The following is an 18,552-nucleotide window of genomic DNA, read 5'->3' as shown; positions in this document are numbered from 1 at the left end:
CACTGAAACTGATCCTCGGTCATTTTTCGCAAACTGTGTGTCCTCAATGAAAGTCTAACCTTTTCCCTTCTGTCCACAGTGTAAAGATTTCTTCAAAGCCGGACGGGGGATATATGAGGACTTTTGCCGCAGGCTGCCTTTCTACCCCTCTGACTTCACAGATGGTAGGCTGGACCGGGGCTTGTAGTTAAAGTGAATCATCTCCCTTATTATGCCACACTGGGGGGCCTCTGGCAGCCCCTCATTTGTCTGCCACCATTTGCCTCAGATAAATCTCGCTGCATCTGTGTCACGTCTAAGGTGTTCATCTGCTAAAATGACTCTCGGACGCCTTACTGCTCCCACGTGTTCCCATATGTCCAGTGTTATTTAAATTTCCCAAATCAACAGTGATGGACATTGTCCTGGACATTCCCTATGCAGTCCGAGCGGAGTGGACAAGTCCCACATTTTGAAAAATGAGCAAACACGTCCTGTCCTCAGTCAAACGAATGTTTTTTTTCATGTGTGACTTCTTGAAAGTTTGGTATTGTTCAAAAGAGACAAATAAATACATCTCATTTGTTTTCGTTACAGTTATTGGCAGATAAGTTTGCCAGTAACTGTAATGGAAATTTGAGGGGGGGGGGGGGGGGAGGGTTGTGGTAAAGTGATTGATTAAACCAGATTGGGCTTTAATCTTTAGTGTTTATTTGAAAAACAAAAAAAACAAAAAACAAACCAAAAAATCTCAGAGCAGAATAAAGTGCAGCTAAAAAGATTTTCCAGCTGGATTCTCCCGCCCCGCTGCTTTCCTGCAGTCCTGTCTTGTCAGAGCGTCCCAACACGCACCGTGTGCTGGGAGCTGTAACAAAATCAAGATCCTTCTGTCCTGCGAGCGCCATCGTATAATTCTCATCTGATAAAGGTCACGGCACCGAGTTCAGCGTGATCACATTAGAGGCCAATTAATGGATTGAATTCCAAAATGAGTTATCCATCATTTGGATACAAGCGATACCTGCTGTAAGAAACTGATGGATGGATGGAAACTCAAAAAGGGCGTTAGTTATTCTAATCCTTTGTAGACTCTTTTCACTGTGAGGTATTGAATGATGAACTCTGTTAATGTTTCTGTCGTTTTTCTGTTTTTTAATTAAAGCCTCCTCCGCTCCATTATGAGGTGAATATGACTCATGTGTTTGGATTTGTCTCCCCTCAGGTATCGTTGGCAGTAATAAAACCCTGCTGAAGTACATGACCACAGCCATCTTCCTCTACATCGCCATCCTCCTCCCCGCCATCGCTTTCGGCTCCCTGAATGATGAGAGCACACGCGGCGAGATCGGTATGGGCGCATGTGAAAGTGTTATTGTCCCTGCGCATTTGTTGACTGTCGGTCAGAGAGAGGAGACAAAAAAGCACCGGTGTCTCTGTGAATTTCCTTGTGTACATACAGTGGTGTTGTAGTGGCGCTAATCCCGTTCAGCTTTTTGAGTGTGGTCATTATTTCCCTTTGCTGCCGCCATCTTTAATTATCAGCTTTGACTTTGGAAGTGCTTGCTATGAATTCCTGCGGGTCGTCCCAGCTGACTCAGACATACAATGAATGTGTCTTAAAACTAACACATTTAGCTAAATAGAGCTTCTGAGTGGGGGGATAAACGTCTTTGGGTCATTGTGAATGACTCCTTTATCAGTGGTCACGTGATTTATTGTTATATGAATGCATTGATTACTACAGCTTTATATGGATGCATACTAAAGTATTTGCCAAATGTTGCAGTGTGAGAAATGAAGTGGCACTTGAGCCTCTGCTCAGCCCTGCAGATGAACCTAGTGAACATTAATGCACATTAATCACAATTTCCCCCTGAGCTTTCTCTGCGTGTGTCCCCTCTGCCCAGATGTTCGGAAGACCATCATCGGCCAGAGCATCGGCGGGGTCGTCTACTCCTTGTTTGCTGGCTCTCCTCTAGTCATCCCTCTGACCACGGCTCCCCTCGCCATCTTCATCAGCGGTGAGCTTCCCTTCTTTCACTCGAAACCGCTCTGATCTTTTCGCAATTTCTGTTGACGGCCAATTTGGAAAAGAGGCCGGGGGAGGGTAAAGTAGGAAGAAGACTACGTTAAACATAAAAAAAACTAAATAAATAAAAAGGAAAGGAGGCACCCAGTCATGTAGAACAGCCGCAGCCAGAAACTCCGTTCTCATCTGCTTCCTCTTTTACCAGAAAACATTACCTTAGCTGTTGGTTCACCCCCAAGTGAGTGTTCTAGTGCAGTTGAGCAACAAGCAGATACCTCAGAAAAGTGTTTTTCAGAAATAAAGAAAATGTTACGCAATGCTTTTTTTTTTTTTTTTTTTTTTTTTTTTTTTACCCACCAGCAGTGTTTTGTTGGTTGGAATTTAAAAGATCTTGACGGCTTGAAGTTGCAGAATCGGGCAGCAAGCGGGGGAAAAAAAAAGCACGGGCTCCAATGCCAAAGTACAGTTTTACTACTGATTCAAAGCTGTTTCTTGAGTTTGCGGTGTGACAGCCTTTGAAGTAAACGGGTTAGAATTGTGCTAAACACGTTCTCATGGAGATAATTATAGTACATTTCCAGCCACCTGTCTGAGAACAATGGCTTGTTTGTAAAGTTGTAACTCATCTGCTCAAGGCTGTAACTAAATGATTAGGGTTTTAATAAATGCGTTAAAAAGAAAAAAGGACCAATACTTTTTGTCTTAGATTTTTGCTAATAATAGTTTAAAATGGTCTATTTTACATGTTTGAGATTTTTCTGTTGTTAATCCAGTTTCTATTTATTTGGAGTATTTATAGAACATGGATCAGTCTCCTTCTGTTCCCTCATTGTTTGTTCATCACAGGTTTGTTCTCAGGCACAGCTGATTTGAATTTGTATTAATTCGGAGGGAATCAATCATTTTGTCGCTGTTCCTATTCTAAAGTTGCACACATGATACACGCTACAGGACACATTACAACCACGGTGACACATGAGTTCCTTCAGTTCTGAGGATGCAGGGTTTGCTGCCATTAATCAACCAGAGGCTGTAAGGTCTCAGGTTCCCATTGAGACTGAGATTTAAAAAATTTGCCATATGTTTTCATGAGCACTTGCATGCATTGTTGATGTGTGCGCCTGTGCAGTGATCCGAGGAATCTGCGACGATTACAACCTGGACTTCCCGGCTTTCTACGCCTGCATCGGTCTGTGGAACTGCCTCTTCCTCATCCTGGGAGGGATCTTCAACGTCAGCCTGCTCATGAAGCTCTTCAAAAGGTTGTTTTTGTTTCACAATCAACAGCCACTTCTTCTTTTTTATTTATTACCCTTCCATCCCTCTATGGTTTAAGTGGGTTGGTCACGACAGTGTCTGCCTGCTTCATACAATGAACAGTTTTCTAAAAAAAAGCAGGGCCCATTCTGTGTGACAGCCCCACCATTTTGCATCTTCCCTTTTGGTTACCTCTTTACCAGCACCAACAGATACAGAGTGGGAACTCTGTGGGAAACATATCAGGAACTCAGAGCAACACAATATTCACTCATGATATAAACTCTACATTTGTAATGAGTTTTTATTTTTACTTAACTGAGATGTGGGCTCTGTGTTTACACTCACTCATACAGCTTCCCTGTATTATCTTAGATCTTTGTGTTTTTCTGCTTCTTTCACGCCACTTTTATTTGCGACATCCAACAGTCTTGAGACCATTTCAGGTTTTAACGAACCTTAGCCAATGTTTATGTTTTAATTAATAACTTGATCTTTAAACTGGCAGACCCTGCCGCCCGCAGGTTGTTTTGCTTTTTTCTTTGAGCAACATCCCTAAATCCAAAAGGATCCTGAGAAAAGACTCCCGATTCCCACATCTGAGAAGCTGAAACCAGTAAACCTGCTGGGATCTCATTTAAAAATGACCTAAAATATTGCTGGATTAATTCTGAGATTCGTTTTCTGTTGACCAGTCGCAGCTTCCTAGTTTCTCCGCCCGTAGGTCTAGTTCTAGCAGTGCGAAAGTGTTTATCCCATTTAAATTAGTTTTCAAAATGGTTGTCACTTAACTGTTACCGTCTTTATATAATGTCATTTCTGTGTTTTCCCAGGTCAACAGAGGAGGTCATCGCCCTGTTCATCTCCATTGCGTTTGTGGTGGATGCAGTGAAAGGCACAGTGAAAAGTAAGTTCTTTATAGATGTGACGGACGTCTCTCTGCCTTGTCTTCCTGCAGCTCAGCCTGCAGCTTGTCCATGTCACGTTTCACACTGACACGTTCGCTTTAACGTGGCCTCTTCCCGCCGCACTACCCACTTGTTTTAGCTGTGTCCTATATTTGTACCTGCCATCGTTTGTCCCACTGGTTCAAGCCTAGTGAAGTGTCGGCCTCAGGCTGATGTCTGATTATGAGTCTAAAACTGCAAAATTAAATCCCCAACAGGTCTAAACTTGATTATAGCTGAATGTCTGAGGTTACAATTTAGCCACCAGCTCCTTAACTAGTATGACCGTCAGAATCCTTTGTTGATCAACTCATTATTTAGTCCATTTCATTAAAAAATCTTAAATATTTTCCCAGTATTAAGCATCTCCTAAATGTAGTGTTTATTACTGTACATTTCTTTAAAACGGACAAACAACCGAAAATCCTAATTCATCAAGCGACTGATTAATTAGCCAATCTAATAAGAAAGCCACTGCATGTCTTTGTGAGCAAGAGTAAGATGGAGAGTTTAGAGCTGGACAGATTCCTCTGCTGCTGTGGTGTGTGAGCAGCCCGAGAGGCTGAGAGAAATACTGCTACGCTGCGTACTAAATTAATCAATCCAGATTTTGAATCCAGCCTGCAGACATGCTATGCCATCCTTGCCTTTACTGCACCTCATCATAGTATATCATAAATATTTTACACAACTTAATTTCCAAAAAATGAGATGGCGATGGCAGAATGTAATTTATTTCCAACCTGAATGTTTTTCCTGTTTTGGAGATTGCCAGTACAGTAGTTCAATTTCCAAAAACCATTTTGTAAAATATGCTGCAAGCTCATGTGCCATTTCCATAACATTAACCTGTGTCATTTGTTGACACTCTGCAGCCTCCAAAATATTTCCCAGTAACACAAATATATTTTGGGGGTGAATCCACTCTCCCGTGCAACTTGTCTGCTGCATAACTTTCTTCTTGCGTGATGAAAAGACCTGCAGAGGGAGCTGCACGCAGGTCGTGTCACACGCTCCTCACTGAAAGTTTACTTATTGTGGAACTCTGATACAATAGAGGTCGGTGGTACACTAGGTTGTGCCCCCTGTCCCTTATTTAAAACTGCTGCAGGTTGTTGTCTTTACTGTAGCCAACCCTGCAGCTTGTGAGCCTTATTGCACCATTCAATCAAAAATAAAAAAAAATTGTTTTTTCTTTTGTTTTTGTTTTTTGTGTTGACTGCAGCACAGATTTACTCGGGCACAGTTGTGCTTTAAGAGAAAAGTTGCAGTTGCTAGCATTTGCTAATCTGAACGTGAATGATCAGATTTTACCAAAAAAAATCCTCCAGTTAACAAGACATTTAACTCCAAACTGCAAACTTACTCCTCCACTAACATGAACACAAACATGCATGTGTTAGCGGAAACAGTTGGTGTGTGTTTGTGTGTGTGGGGGGGTTTTCTTTGGTTGCACTCACATTGGGTATTTGATTCAGTCTTTCACAGATACTATCACGACCCAACGCTGGCTAACAGAAGCCTAGAGAATTTCGCTCAGCGCGGAGACCTGCTGGGGGGAAACAGGAGTGACGTGGCAGCTGGCTTGGCTCTCAACGTCCTCCCTGAATCCCTCATCCAGTGCACTCGAGAGAGACCTGTCCTCTGCCTCCTGCTGATGCTCGGGACGTTATGGATGGGCTACACCCTCTACCAGTTTAAACGGAGGTATGTGCAGCGCTGCGGCGCTCTTTAAGATAAATCACCCGGAGATGTTTAAATCGTGCTCGGATGGGAGCACTGCCGGCTGGGCCCTCAATTCTGAGTGTCAGGACTCGTAGGAACTTTCCAGACGGGCTTTTACGAAGCTCCTTTTTCTGTGGAAGCGTCTGTTCCTGCCTGTGATTTAATAAGCTTTAATATTCTACTTCTGATTGCTCCCAGTAATCAAATCAACCTCAAAGACTGATTCGATTGTGTAAGCAAAAGGCAGACTAAGGTACTTAAGCAGTGTCAGGATTGCAGCCATTGTCCTTGTCCTGTCCACAGTAATTGTATTCCTCTATTATTCGTCTCTCCCTGCTCCCCGTCCCTCCTCTCCCCTGCTCTCTCTCTCTCTCTCTTTCAGTCCGTTCCTGCATGCCAAAGTGAGGGAGGTGCTGTCGGACTGTGCCCTGCCGATCTCAGTGCTCCTGTTCTCCTTCATCGGCTCCTACGTTTTCAGCGACATCGACCGTTAGTGTCATTTCTTGCCTCACCGGACAGCTGGTGCTGCAGAGAACATTTCTGTGTTTCATGCTAAATTACTTAATACAGTTTTATGACCGAGTGCATATTGTGGCCTGCAACAACTTAAGAGTGTCCAAAAATGCACTTCTTTACTGTGTTGTGAACTAAAATCAGGATTACTGACTTTAGGTACTTTTTTTCATGGGGAAAGTCAAACAACGAGGCCATTTCCAATAAGCAAAGTGAGAGCAAGTGAGAGTCATTGTTTTGAGATTGTCGATTTGTAGATGATAAAAATATTAACTTTATTAGAAACATAGTGTGCGGTGTTGAAATTTAACAGTAAGTTATTCCAGTCATTTAAAACCCACATCTAACAGCCAACTTAAATGTTTTTCATTTCATTTGCGATTTGGAACAAAATAAAGTGGAGCTCATTCCTTTAGCTGCAGAATAAACCATGAACCCCCCTTATGATTAATGCATGGCTTTCTGTATAAAGTACCTCCTCAGCCACAGCTAACATTAGTATTCAGTTCATTTACAAGAAACCCATTTTATTACTGGTATCTTAAAGGGTCCGATTATTAGTTTCAGCTCAGTTAGAGATGCATGTGAGAGCATTTAAAGCTCGACGATCTTTAGGTTTTTTAGGTGCAAAGGCTGGTACCACTGAGTCAGAACTGGATATTTTTTCTATTTCAGTCTTTTGAAGTAGTGATTCAATTAGACGAGTTTCCTGTCTCCAGTGTTTCCCATGGGGAAAATGAACGGAAGTTTTGCTTAAGGATCCTTGAATGCCCATAGTTACTCTTCATCCCACGTTACAGTTTTACACCACTGAATAGACCCCTCCCCCCCCCTCCATCAAGGTGTAAATGTGCTGCATTGTAAAGGAGGGGTTAGCCTCTTCTCATTGACGTGAATGGGGCAGACAAATTAGAGAAACACCTGTAAGTGTAACACACTATGCTTCAACCTGAGCTTTATTATCCTATGGAAGGCAGGATTTTTTTTGCAGGGCTTATGGTTTCTCCTGATTTTTCTTTAATAGACTGTCAGCTGTTAAAAGAGGTTTACGTTGTTTTGATGGTGATGAAGTGATTAGTGGTTGTGCTGCCATACTGTTAACGAAGGCCGATGGGACTCACGTTAATAACATGGCACTGCATTAAATAAGGAAATGTTTAAATTGTTAAAAAAAGATATTGGTTGTTGTTGCCGCTGCCCTACCGTTATATTTACATTATATTTGCATCTAAGGCTTGTGGAAACCTGCTCGCTTCCTCTCAAACTGTGGTGCCTCCCCCATTTGGTGCCTTTATTGTCTTGTCATATTCCTTAATCAAGGATCAGACCAAAACACATTTGAGATTTTCGGTTTTTATCCTCTATTGTTGAGCATCATTTTGAGTCCCCATTCATTGTTGCCAAGGCAGCAGCTGTTCTCCAGGGGTCGACACAGAAACACAGAGACCAGCGCCAAACCCTCACATGAATTTCAATTTAAGTGCCTGGCCAATTTTCTCTTCTTTTACCTCCAGAGACTGTAAGTCATAATATAATAGACCCATTTTTGTATTGTCATTTCTTCCTAAATTTAACCAACTGCACTTAATTCTGCAGCATTTGAGGGGATATAGTCGTAAATGAGATATGCAGCATTTGGGGGAGGAAAAAAAAGAAAAATAAAATCCAGCCTCTCGTAGAAAAGGATTATTGGTGTGAAAGCGTGAGTCATCACCAACAGTTTGAGAAATTCTTTACAAAACAAATTCTTTACAAAACACAATTCCGGTCACCATTAAAAGTTGTTTTTCTACTGCAGAGGTCGCCCACACATAAAAAATCCTGTCAGCAGCAGATGTTTAAACCAACATCATAGTGATATAATCCTTTTTTTTTTCCCTTCCCTTTTTGAACAGTTCCAGTCTTTAAAGTTCACAACCGGCCCGTCTTCAACGTAGCTCCATTTGAACGACTGTCGGCCATGAACGTTGTCAGTGCCATGGGGCTCGGCTTCCTCCTGGCCCTCCTCATCTTCATCGACCAGAACATTGTGGTCTCGCTGACCAATGCACCCGAGAACAGGTACAGATCAAATCCAGGGAGAGTTTTGCAACAAAGAAAACCAGTGAAGATGGGATAATAATAGTGTTCATCTTTATGCATGTCTTTTAAAAAGCGTTGTTCTGTCTGATTTGCCATTTCCTGTCACCCTTCAAAAAGCCAGCAAGGACCTTCAGGGATCCACTGACGCTCCTTTAGATTTTACTTCTGATTTTCCGGAACCGTGTTTTTGCCAGTCTGTTAAAGAAGGCAAATGAACTGAGCCGGAAACTTGACATCTGAGTCAAATCATCACAGCCAGGAAGCTCTGAAGAAGCCTCAGAGGCAAAGCACGATGTCGAGCTTTTACCCTGTTCCTCTGAATTTGCATTGGACAGATCAATTTAGAACCAAAAACCATCCACCAGCCCTACGGTGAAAAACCCGGGAGGACGGGCTGTCAAGCTTCACCATCCACAGGAGGAAAAGAGTAGTGATCTTGGTCAACACTATAATTACATTGCTTTACAAATTGCACTACTGTGACTTATTTAACCAGCCAATAATTTGATTCAAATTGAGTACACAAATTAATGGATCTCATGTGTCACTTGACCCAAACTGGAAAAACGCGGCTATTTCTGTTTCTGTTGCTCTATTTTTACATTTTGATCTGGTGAAGCCTTTCATTAGCTCGACATTTTGACTTGTTTTTATGATTTAAGATGTTTTGGAACCATTTGTTCTTTTTCCACCTGCACCGCTCTTTGATTGCACGGTTTATTTATTTAAAATGCTGTCATCATTTATGCAAATAAATACCGACCGAACAGACGTTTACCCAAAAGGACACACACACAGTACAAAGTTGGCTGGTGAAGCCGCTCGGCAGTGATCCGTCACTAACATGAGCAGAAAAAGCAAAACAAAGATGGTGGCATCATCAGGTCGCCTCCCTCCTTTTGTGAAAACTCACAGTGATGTCCTGTTGGCCTGACGGTGTCCTCATCAGTGGCATTCTCTCTGAATAAATACACGAGGCAATGTCCATCATGCCAATGAATTTCAATGCGTGTTATAAGAGAAGAATTGGTGAAACATGCACAAGTTTATTCGGGTTGTGTTAACCTCGGGAGAATTTTGCCCTTTGTATTTGTATTTGGCTTCTTACTGTTACTTTCCAACATACGTATGCAACATACAGTACATGCATGTGTATTCTGCTTTGTGTGGGTTTAGGTGAGGGATTTCATGTTGTTGACTGTGCTGCAGGGTGTAACAGTTGCACTGCCCCTCAGGTTGCTGAAGGGCACGGCGTATCACTGGGACCTGATGCTCTCTGGGCTCATTAACATACTGATGTCGGTCCTGGGGTTGCCCTGGATGCACGCCGCCTTCCCCCACTCCACCCTCCACGTGCGGCAGCTGGCTTTCGTGGAGCAACGCGTAGAGGGGGGGCACCTCTATGAGACGTGAGTAACCCGCCGCCTCAAACGCTCGCGCTAATCAGACGCTCAATTAAAGGTCGTCTTCAGAGCTTGTGGTGACAGTAATTTGTGTCTCAGCCTACTGTATCCTGCTCTGTCTGATTGCTTGATTACTATGTAACTAACCATTTTCTCTCTGGCTGGAAGGGCTGAGGGAGCTTTTAAGCGTTGAGAGGATTAAGTTCATCATCATCATCCACACAGATATATGTGCAAAATTATAGTTGGCATATAGTCAGGATTACTAAAGTAGTAAGGTGTGATAAATGGACAACTAGGGACGGGCATTGGTAAGAACTTTAGTAAGAATCTCATGAGAGAAACTGTAGAAAATGTGCAATTCCTGGTTGTTGTCTGTATGTTCTAACATTTACAAAATAACCTTCAGAATTACTCAGTGCTATTGTTCAGGAATAAATTGTGAAATTGGTCACTTAAAGCAGTTGTTTCCAACATTCTAAATGTGCCACCACTTTAAAAAAAAAAAAAGAAAAAAAGTTATTTTATTTTAGAAGTGAAAGAAACGCTCTGGTCAGAACAGATGACCGAAGCCTTGAAGTCAGATTTCAGTTAAGCGTGTAGAATCCTGTTTTTCACACATTCTGCCTTCTCATTTAAGGCCATTAGGGGATGGAACAATCTCCCCGTGGCTTTAAAATCATGTGCGGACTGTCTTTGGTAACGTCAAAGAATGGATTGTGAGAAATCAGCTCTATGAGCATTGATTGATTTTTTTTTTTTTTTTGTGGGGTCAGTTAAACACAGACACAAATAAATGTTGATGCCTTGAGAGGGGAGTGATTATGTGTGCATGTAGTATGAGTGATGGGAGGCTGTGGTACTGGAATGCGTGATTTGTTGTTTGCTGTCATTTCATACTGCGTGTGCCTGCCCGGGGACTGTGGGTGGAAACTAGCTATTGGCTAAATCTGAGACGAGCCGTGTCCTCTAATGGAGATTAGTGTTTCCTTTGCATCATCCCCAATAAACAAACCAATAAACTAAACATAATTGCAAAATTAAGCTGTTTTAAAAGATCCAAAGATTAAGAGCCCCAACCTCAAAAGTCTCTTGTTTTAGTTTTAAGCCTGGAATAAGCTCACGTCTTATGCAGCCCCCTTGTGTTGTAAAGCGTTTTACCAAACACAGATTTTCCCCTCTAAGCTGCCCTTAACAGTTTTTAGAACGATCACACTTAATTTCTACCTGCTATTATCAAACTTCAAGCTTGTAGATCAGCTCATGTGGGACTGTGGACCAGCCTTATGTGGCTGAGACAAAGAAAGGAGAATTTAGCTTAATTGCTGCTCAGCTTACATATTCATAAAGTAAACAGACTGAAACTAAGTGGCCATTAAATTATGAGAATACATAGCATACAAGGCAGCAAACAACACCTAATAACGAATCGTGCAGTTTCATAACATTATTTTCTTTTGGACGGTCAATGTCCTGTAAAATCTGGACATTCAGGCTAAAAAATATCCAATGGAAAATGTGCAAGAACACTGATAAGAAAATCCCTGAAAAAAAATGGTGTCTGTTGTATTATGTAAAACAATTGTGTGCTTTCCAGTAACCATTATTTATGTGTGTGTGTGTGTGTGTGTGTGTGTGTGTGTCCCTTCTCAGAATCGTCCAGGTGAAGGAGACCCGGCTGACATCTCTAGCTGCCAACATCTTCATCGGCGTGTCGGTGCTGCTGCTGCCTATCCCGTTGCAGTGGATCCCCAAACCCGTCCTGTACGGCCTCTTCCTCTACATCGCCCTCACCTCCATCGACGGAAACCAGATGTGCGACCGCATGGCCCTCCTCCTCAAGGAGCAGGTGAGGAAGTGTGTGTGTGTGTGTGTGCGTGACCTAAGAGGATGAGCGAGTAAACAGGTTTTGAGCGTGTGCGCGACCATATGTCGATCGCAGGGCTCTGGAGATCAAACGGTTGACCAGATGCCTGGTGCTGGAGGACCAGACCTGAGTCAAATACTATTTGCAAATATAATTTTTTTTCGTGTGCGTTTTAATCTGCTCAGACGACTAGGTGGCTGTGTCTGGGGGAATTAAGACACATCCACTAAAAAGCTAATCTGCATGACTGTCCTCTCTGTTTCTAGCCCGGTGTGTCCAAGCTGACACACAGGCGCTGTTTCATTTAAAAATATAAAGCGTTTTCCTTCTGAATGTACTTGGTAACCTCACACACTGCTGCCCCCAGATGGCAGCGAGGTGTAACTGTTGTGTTGAGGCGATTGTTGCTACAGTTGGATGTTTGAGCCTCCCAGCATGTTTTCTCTGTGTGTGTACTTCTCAGCAGGTTTCGGTGACATCAAATCTAGTTTGGGGTCCAGTTGGGGTCTGAAATGTACTTAGTAAATACACTGGTAGGAGACATCTTGTGTCTTGTAGTTAAACCTTTGAAGGAAAGATATTTTCATATTTACAGACTTTAATTAATGAGAATGTGTATTTTAGAAGTAGTAGCAGTGGAAACGCCACACAACCCTCTGCACTTATCCAGACTTGGGACCGGCACAAGAAGACACTGGCTTGTGCCCCCCTTGTATTTAAAGATAAATATTATTAATACAAAAGCTAATTAACTCATGAGTTATGACGTGTTATTATGGATTAACCCACCTGTCAGTACACGAAGTGGCTGAAATCAGATCAATCCTAACAAGCTCGGCCGTTTTTTCTTGCCACATCACGTTGCTAGGTAACTATGAGCTTTGATTTTTCATCAAGTACCAGAACTTTTCCTAGCTTTAATTTTCACCTTTTGAGAGTTTGTTGAATTTGCTTCTCAGTACAGTGCTTGTACTTTTGTACTTTAAATTTAAGAGTATGTAAGCTACTTTTGTACTTTAACTGCAGTAAAGAATTTGAATTGGTACTTGGAATATTTTTAGGCAAATAACTTTTACTTTCTGAGTTTATGTACTTCTACTTCATTTGAATCTACCAGCTATCACCATATTAATATGTATAGTATCGGATATGATGAGATTTGTTCCTATGACATGATGAATGATAACCTGCTGTTGGAAAGGTCCACACCTGACAGCAGATTAGGGGAGTTCAGTTTGTTTTTCTGTTGCAGCCACGCTTAGACTGACAATATATTGCATATTTGTATAAAACAAAGTCATATTCACAACCTCTCTCCACACAGGAGACCCCCCCCCCCCCACACGATTAATACACCTAATTTACTTTGTAAGAAAGCAACTAGTGAACACTAAAGGTTATTTATGATGTGAAACTCATACTGCACTTGCCATCCACTTCCCTTAGTCATTTCTCTGAGACTGCAGGGAGGAAAAGAACCTCGGGGGGAGATTGTACTTTAATCTGTCCTGATCCTCTCACCTCCTGCAGACGTCTTACCCGCCTACCCACTACATCCGCAAAGTGCCCCAGAGGAAGATACACTACTTCACCTTCCTGCAGATGATGCAGTTGCTGGTGCTGTGTACGTTTGGCATGTACCCGATACCGTACATGAAGATGATCTTCCCTCTGGTTATGATCCTGCTAATCCCAATTAGGTAAGACTCCAGCCATCTTGTTTTTAGCCATTTTATTTATTTTAGTCCCTTTTTTTTTTTTGAGGTGCTTTAACAAGTATGACTGAAACTGTTAAAGAGCTTTTTTGTTTGTCCTGAATCTGCCTCTAAAAACGGTGCCATCATAAACTATCCAACTAGTGTGTGTGTGTGTGTGTGTGTGTGTGTGGGACAGTGGCTGCAGTCCTAACAGGACACATGTGTGATGCATTAAATATGGTATTTGTAAACTCACAGAATAACTCACCACACTCTCCTTTACTTTCTTTGCTGCACCAAACTAGGGGAATGTCTTCAATAAATAATGAAAGTTTGCACTTGTAAAACTGTAAAAATTTAATTTGGATATAAACACGCCTGCAATGTACAGTTGTCGTGACCAACGGCTTCTCCTCACTTGGTGAATTGTATTGTGTTATTGTAGCGGGAGTTTCTATTACTTTGTCCACCCCTCTTATTTCATGGAGGGTAGCAGCACAAAATACATCTGCCAAAACGAATCTGCACTTCTCTAACAGTATGAGCTTTATCACCTTCATGAAGGGAGGATTTATTGCATAGCTGTTTTACATTGGTGCACACTCTTCTGTGCAGACTTTCATATTTTTACAGTCCCCTCTAAGAAAACTGAAATGGCGAGGCCAATTAATTTGCTTTGCAGTACACTGAAGATGTTTGGGTTTAAAATCAAATGATGGATATCTAAAGAATTTCAGCTTTTATTTGATGGTATTTACCGTAACCTCAATACATTCTGCAACATAGAACCATTTGCATCAGATGACCCAACTGTTAATTAAGCAAGCGTAGTGGAAAAACGTGACAGATGTGTCCTGTGAGTTCAAAAAAACATTTCTAAATGACGACTTTTGGTTTTAGCCATGGGTTTTATCTATGAAGGCTACATTTGTTGTTGCAAGGGAGAAATCAACATGAAAAGCATCTGAGAAAATCAATCGACCAAAGGCATTGTGCAAATTTTGGGCCAAAACAAGAGTTTGAAATTTCCTGGAAAAGATCACTGATGTACTGAGCAACGTACAAACAACAACCTGTGATGACAGAAGCCAAACCCAGAAACAACAGCAGGGAAGGTATCATAATCCACCATCTGAAGAAAACTTCCTGAGCAGAGATACAGAGGCCGTACCACAAAAAGCAACTTGCTTATCAGCCATGTAACAGCTACTGTGGAATTTGCAAAAACTAAGTACAGAGATGATGAACAAAAGTTCTGGAATAAAGTTTTAAGTAACCTCTGCCAAAGTGATGGAAAGGCCAAAGTACGGAGAAGGTAAAAAACTGCTCATGATTCAAACCATACAAGCTCATATGCGCAGCACAGTGTACAAAGTGTTATGGCTTAGCGAGGATGGCTGCTTGTGGAACACGCTCACAGAGCTTTTATTAATGCCTTAACTCACAGTGGTAGCAGCGGAATGAACAAAGAGGGGTAAGCAAATTACAGAGAAATGCATCGAAACAAGTTAAAGCGAGACAATGATTGATAACACGCTTCACCAAGAGAGGAGAGTAAAAGGTCTTAGACTGGCCAAGTCATTCACCAGACGCTTTGTGTGGCCAGCGAGTCGCAATCTCAGTGCAGTTACAGCAAACAAGCTATAAGCAAATAATTCCGATGCATTTGCTCACTGAAAACTTAGCATCTGATACAAAAGGTGCAATTTGCTATGTTGTTTAGCACATCTGTATTAACTACCATCAAATAAAAGCTGTATTTCTGAACTGTGCTGGACCCTCTTCTGTGGGCAGCAATAACAAATGAATTGGCTGTGCCGGTCCAATAGTTCTGAAGGTGACGATATATCAGCCGCCACCACACTGTGGACTTTATTCACTGGTATGAGCAATAAATCGTGTCTGATAAGATCGAACAGTTTGATGAGGTTTCTTTTTTCATTTGAAGCGACATATAACCGCTGACATAAATTCTGTCTGCTCTGTGTTTAGGAACAATGTGCTTCCTCATATCATTGAGGCCAAATACTTGGACATTATGGATGCCCAACACATGTAGCTACAGATGGAGGCTGGCTTTGGATCCACAAAAAGACATCTGGAGTTTAAAAAAGAAAAAAAGAAAAACATATTTTTCAATGCAAAACTGTACGGAAGCAAAAAGGAGAAATGCCGACTGTTTAGATTTTTGTATCCAATAAGAACATTCTTACAGGTGAAGCACTGGAAATGTGGGAAGTCATGTGAGGAAGAGAGATGAGAGCTATAGGAAATATTTTCCAAATGTGAACAGACAGGATCTCTCTGGGGAAAGGTTCTGCCAGCACTGTCCAGAACTCCCTGTTCCACTTCCATTTGACCCTGTCAGATCGTTCAGTATATACCTCCACCTTCTCCTCTCGCTCCTCTACTTTTGTGTGCTAACTCTTTACAATCTCCTTATTGCAGTGCGTGCATCTGTGGGTAAATGCTTAAAGTGCTCATTAATACTGTGTAAGTACTAAGAACTGCTGCCAGCGTGCATTGTAAAGTACCTTGAATGGGGTAACGGCACAATGTAAGTATGAAGAATCTGAATTTTTGACCCTTTGCACTCACAATGTGTCCTTACACTGTCATGTAAGTTTCACATACTTACGCTGTGTTAATAAGTACTGAAATATTAAACGAATTTACTGGTGAGGACACTGCATTCAGGCCACTGTAAAGTAAATCTTAACTTTTTGTATTTTTGTCATTGTGTAGTGGTAGAAACCGTTACATTCCTGCACCTTTTTAGCTGTGATCGCCCCGTTTTTGTATGGAGGACACTTCTGCCTGGGCTTATTTTGTTCCTAAGTCATTCCAACAAATGTAAGTGTTCATTAAAGAGTGTAAAAGGTGTGTGTGTGTGTGTGTGTGCGTGTGCGTGTGCGTGTGTGTGTCTGTGGGCTCTCACAGTATTAATCTGTCCTTCGTCCAGCTTTCTGTCAGCTCTTTAGAAGACCTAATTTTTAAGGTGGAAGTGCTCAACAAAATAAATACATTCTACAGGTATATATTATATTTAATTATTTAGAACAACAGCACAAACCAAAACATACAATGGAATCTTTATTAAACAATACATTTATTAGAATATATTATGGCAATATACAAAGCAAGTATTTTAGGTTAGATGGAAATAAGATATTTATTTATCGTAATGGCAGTTTATCTTTTAATTACAAAATGTCAAGTTTGTGTGTTCTCAACCCCTAAGCCAACCCCCCCCCCCCCCCAAAAAAAAACAAAAAAACAAAAAACAAAAAACTTTCCACATTTTGTTGCAATTCAAGTGTCTCGTCTTACATCTGGCTTTGATGTTTACATATCAGTGTCCCCTTCCAGCTCCGTGTCTGGTGCATTGCTCGTCAAGAAAAGAGGCACATGAGGGTTAAAAAAAAAAAAAGGCAAAAGAAAATCAAATGTGGGCTTTGGATTCAACAAAATGCAGCCTTTTTAATTTATTTTTCTTTTTGTGGACAAGTGTTCAAAGATGAGTTTTAGAATAATCCGGTCTTGTTTTCTATTTAGATGTTATGATTACACTCTAGATTAATGCTTGCAAATGTTGTCATGTAATAATCCAGATGTCTGGGAAGATTATCTTGTTATCTACAGTACAAAAAGAAAAAAAAAAAAACTTTTAAGCACTGGTTTGCTTAAAGCATGTTTCATCTGGGGTTTTGATACAATGTGATGCCAATGGACATGTATCCTGCACAGGCAAAAAAAAAAGTAGTAAGTCAAACAGTAATTTCTCTATAAACCAAATGCAACGCTCAATATTCAGCAATACTGTGTGTAAAGCAGAACTAGTGGAGAGATTCGGGTTTTCCAGTGAAGCTGACCCATCAGTGAACCGCCGACAGACCAGCTGTTTTTTCAGACAGCGACTTTTCAATCCATCCTCGCGGTACAAGGCCCACTCTGTGCTGATTCAATTATTGCACACATCAGGTACAAAAAGAAGAAGAAGAAGAAGAAGACGTTTGCCTGTCAACGAGGCATTGACGGTGCCGGATTTTAATCCGGTTTAGTTGCTTTCCCGATATCCAAATGGCAGCTCCCTCATGCAGTTCTGTTCAACTTTGTCTTACAGATGTGAGAAAGATGTCCAATTTGAGCAGATGTCTCGTGCCGTGATAGCGAGGCATGAAAGAAAAGCTCGGAAACATTTGCATAATCCTTGGACTAAGCCTTAAGACAGCACTGGTCAGAGATGAGATTTCGAGGTATAAAGTAATATGTATAGTTTGCAATGCAAAGTTTAGGTTTTATCAACTATCCATTATAATCCGTGGAATGGTATTAGTTTCTAACTTTGGTCAGACAACAGAGATCTCACCACTCTTCTTCTTATGTGACAGTATTGTTGTTGTTCCTTGATATCTTCTCTGTACTGATGATGTTGGAATGGCAGCAAACTTCTCTCAGAGGACTTCACATTGGTTTCAGAGTGCCAGACCCACTACTCTGTCTGTGAAACCCTGACTCCCCTCCCCCTAATTGGATTTGATTGAAACTGCGTACTGTGGTGTTTTTTTTCTTTTCTTCCCTTTCCCTGGTTTCACAATCCCACTTTTTCTAATCATGAATGTAAGGTGTGTGGGTTTTTATATAGCATACTAATTTAGGTGTCAAACAGAATCTGTAATTTTGTCAAAAAGACCAGCTATATTTGTAAGCTGTAATATGTAAAGATGAGGAAAAAATGGTTATCAAACAGAATGTGTTGGTTCACTATAGTGTATAGTGTGTTTATATATATGTATGTATAAATATATATATATACATACACACTGTACATTGAAAAAAGACTATCTCAAGCTGTTTGCCAAATAAAAAGTAGTAGTGACGTAAATATGTATGTTTGCTTGTGTTTTTTTTTCTTATGCAATGAGAAATTTGCAATTTATCCTAATGGTTTATTATAGGAAGCATTATAAGAAGTAAGTTTATTATAATGTTTTGGCCCCCTCACTTTGGTCCGTGCTTAAAAGGTATTACTGTAATTTATGACTTTACATTT

At 41.2% G+C, this 18,552-nt stretch overlaps 1 protein-coding gene across 6 annotated transcripts in view; it reads left to right on the top strand.

Moving 5' to 3' along the window:
• Nucleotides 1-18,388, top strand: part of slc4a11 (solute carrier family 4 member 11) — a 90,824-nt gene extending 72,436 nt beyond the window's left edge. For all 6 annotated transcript variants that reach the window (XM_067479190.1, XM_067479194.1, XM_067479191.1 and 3 more), the window contains 12 exons: nucleotides 80-164; nucleotides 1,202-1,327; nucleotides 1,887-2,000; nucleotides 3,138-3,270; nucleotides 4,099-4,172; nucleotides 5,691-5,919; nucleotides 6,320-6,426; nucleotides 8,346-8,511; nucleotides 9,768-9,941; nucleotides 11,589-11,784; nucleotides 13,333-13,502; nucleotides 15,492-18,388. In XM_067479190.1, coding sequence (XP_067335291.1) covers nucleotides 80-164; nucleotides 1,202-1,327; nucleotides 1,887-2,000; nucleotides 3,138-3,270; nucleotides 4,099-4,172; nucleotides 5,691-5,919; nucleotides 6,320-6,426; nucleotides 8,346-8,511; nucleotides 9,768-9,941; nucleotides 11,589-11,784; nucleotides 13,333-13,502; nucleotides 15,492-15,558 — 1,641 coding nt within the window. In that variant the 3' untranslated portion in view covers nucleotides 15,559-18,388. The remainder of the gene's footprint in view (nucleotides 1-79; nucleotides 165-1,201; nucleotides 1,328-1,886; nucleotides 2,001-3,137; nucleotides 3,271-4,098; nucleotides 4,173-5,690; nucleotides 5,920-6,319; nucleotides 6,427-8,345; nucleotides 8,512-9,767; nucleotides 9,942-11,588; nucleotides 11,785-13,332; nucleotides 13,503-15,491) is intronic.
• Nucleotides 18,389-18,552: the final 164 nt, after the last annotated feature.

The sequence above is a fragment of the Channa argus genome, chromosome 16 (assembly GCF_033026475.1).
Source record: "Channa argus isolate prfri chromosome 16, Channa argus male v1.0, whole genome shotgun sequence".
Classification (NCBI taxonomy): domain Eukaryota; kingdom Metazoa; phylum Chordata; class Actinopteri; order Anabantiformes; family Channidae; genus Channa; species Channa argus.
Note: the sequence above shows the minus strand (reverse complement) of the source record. Positions and strands in the feature narration are given on the sequence as shown.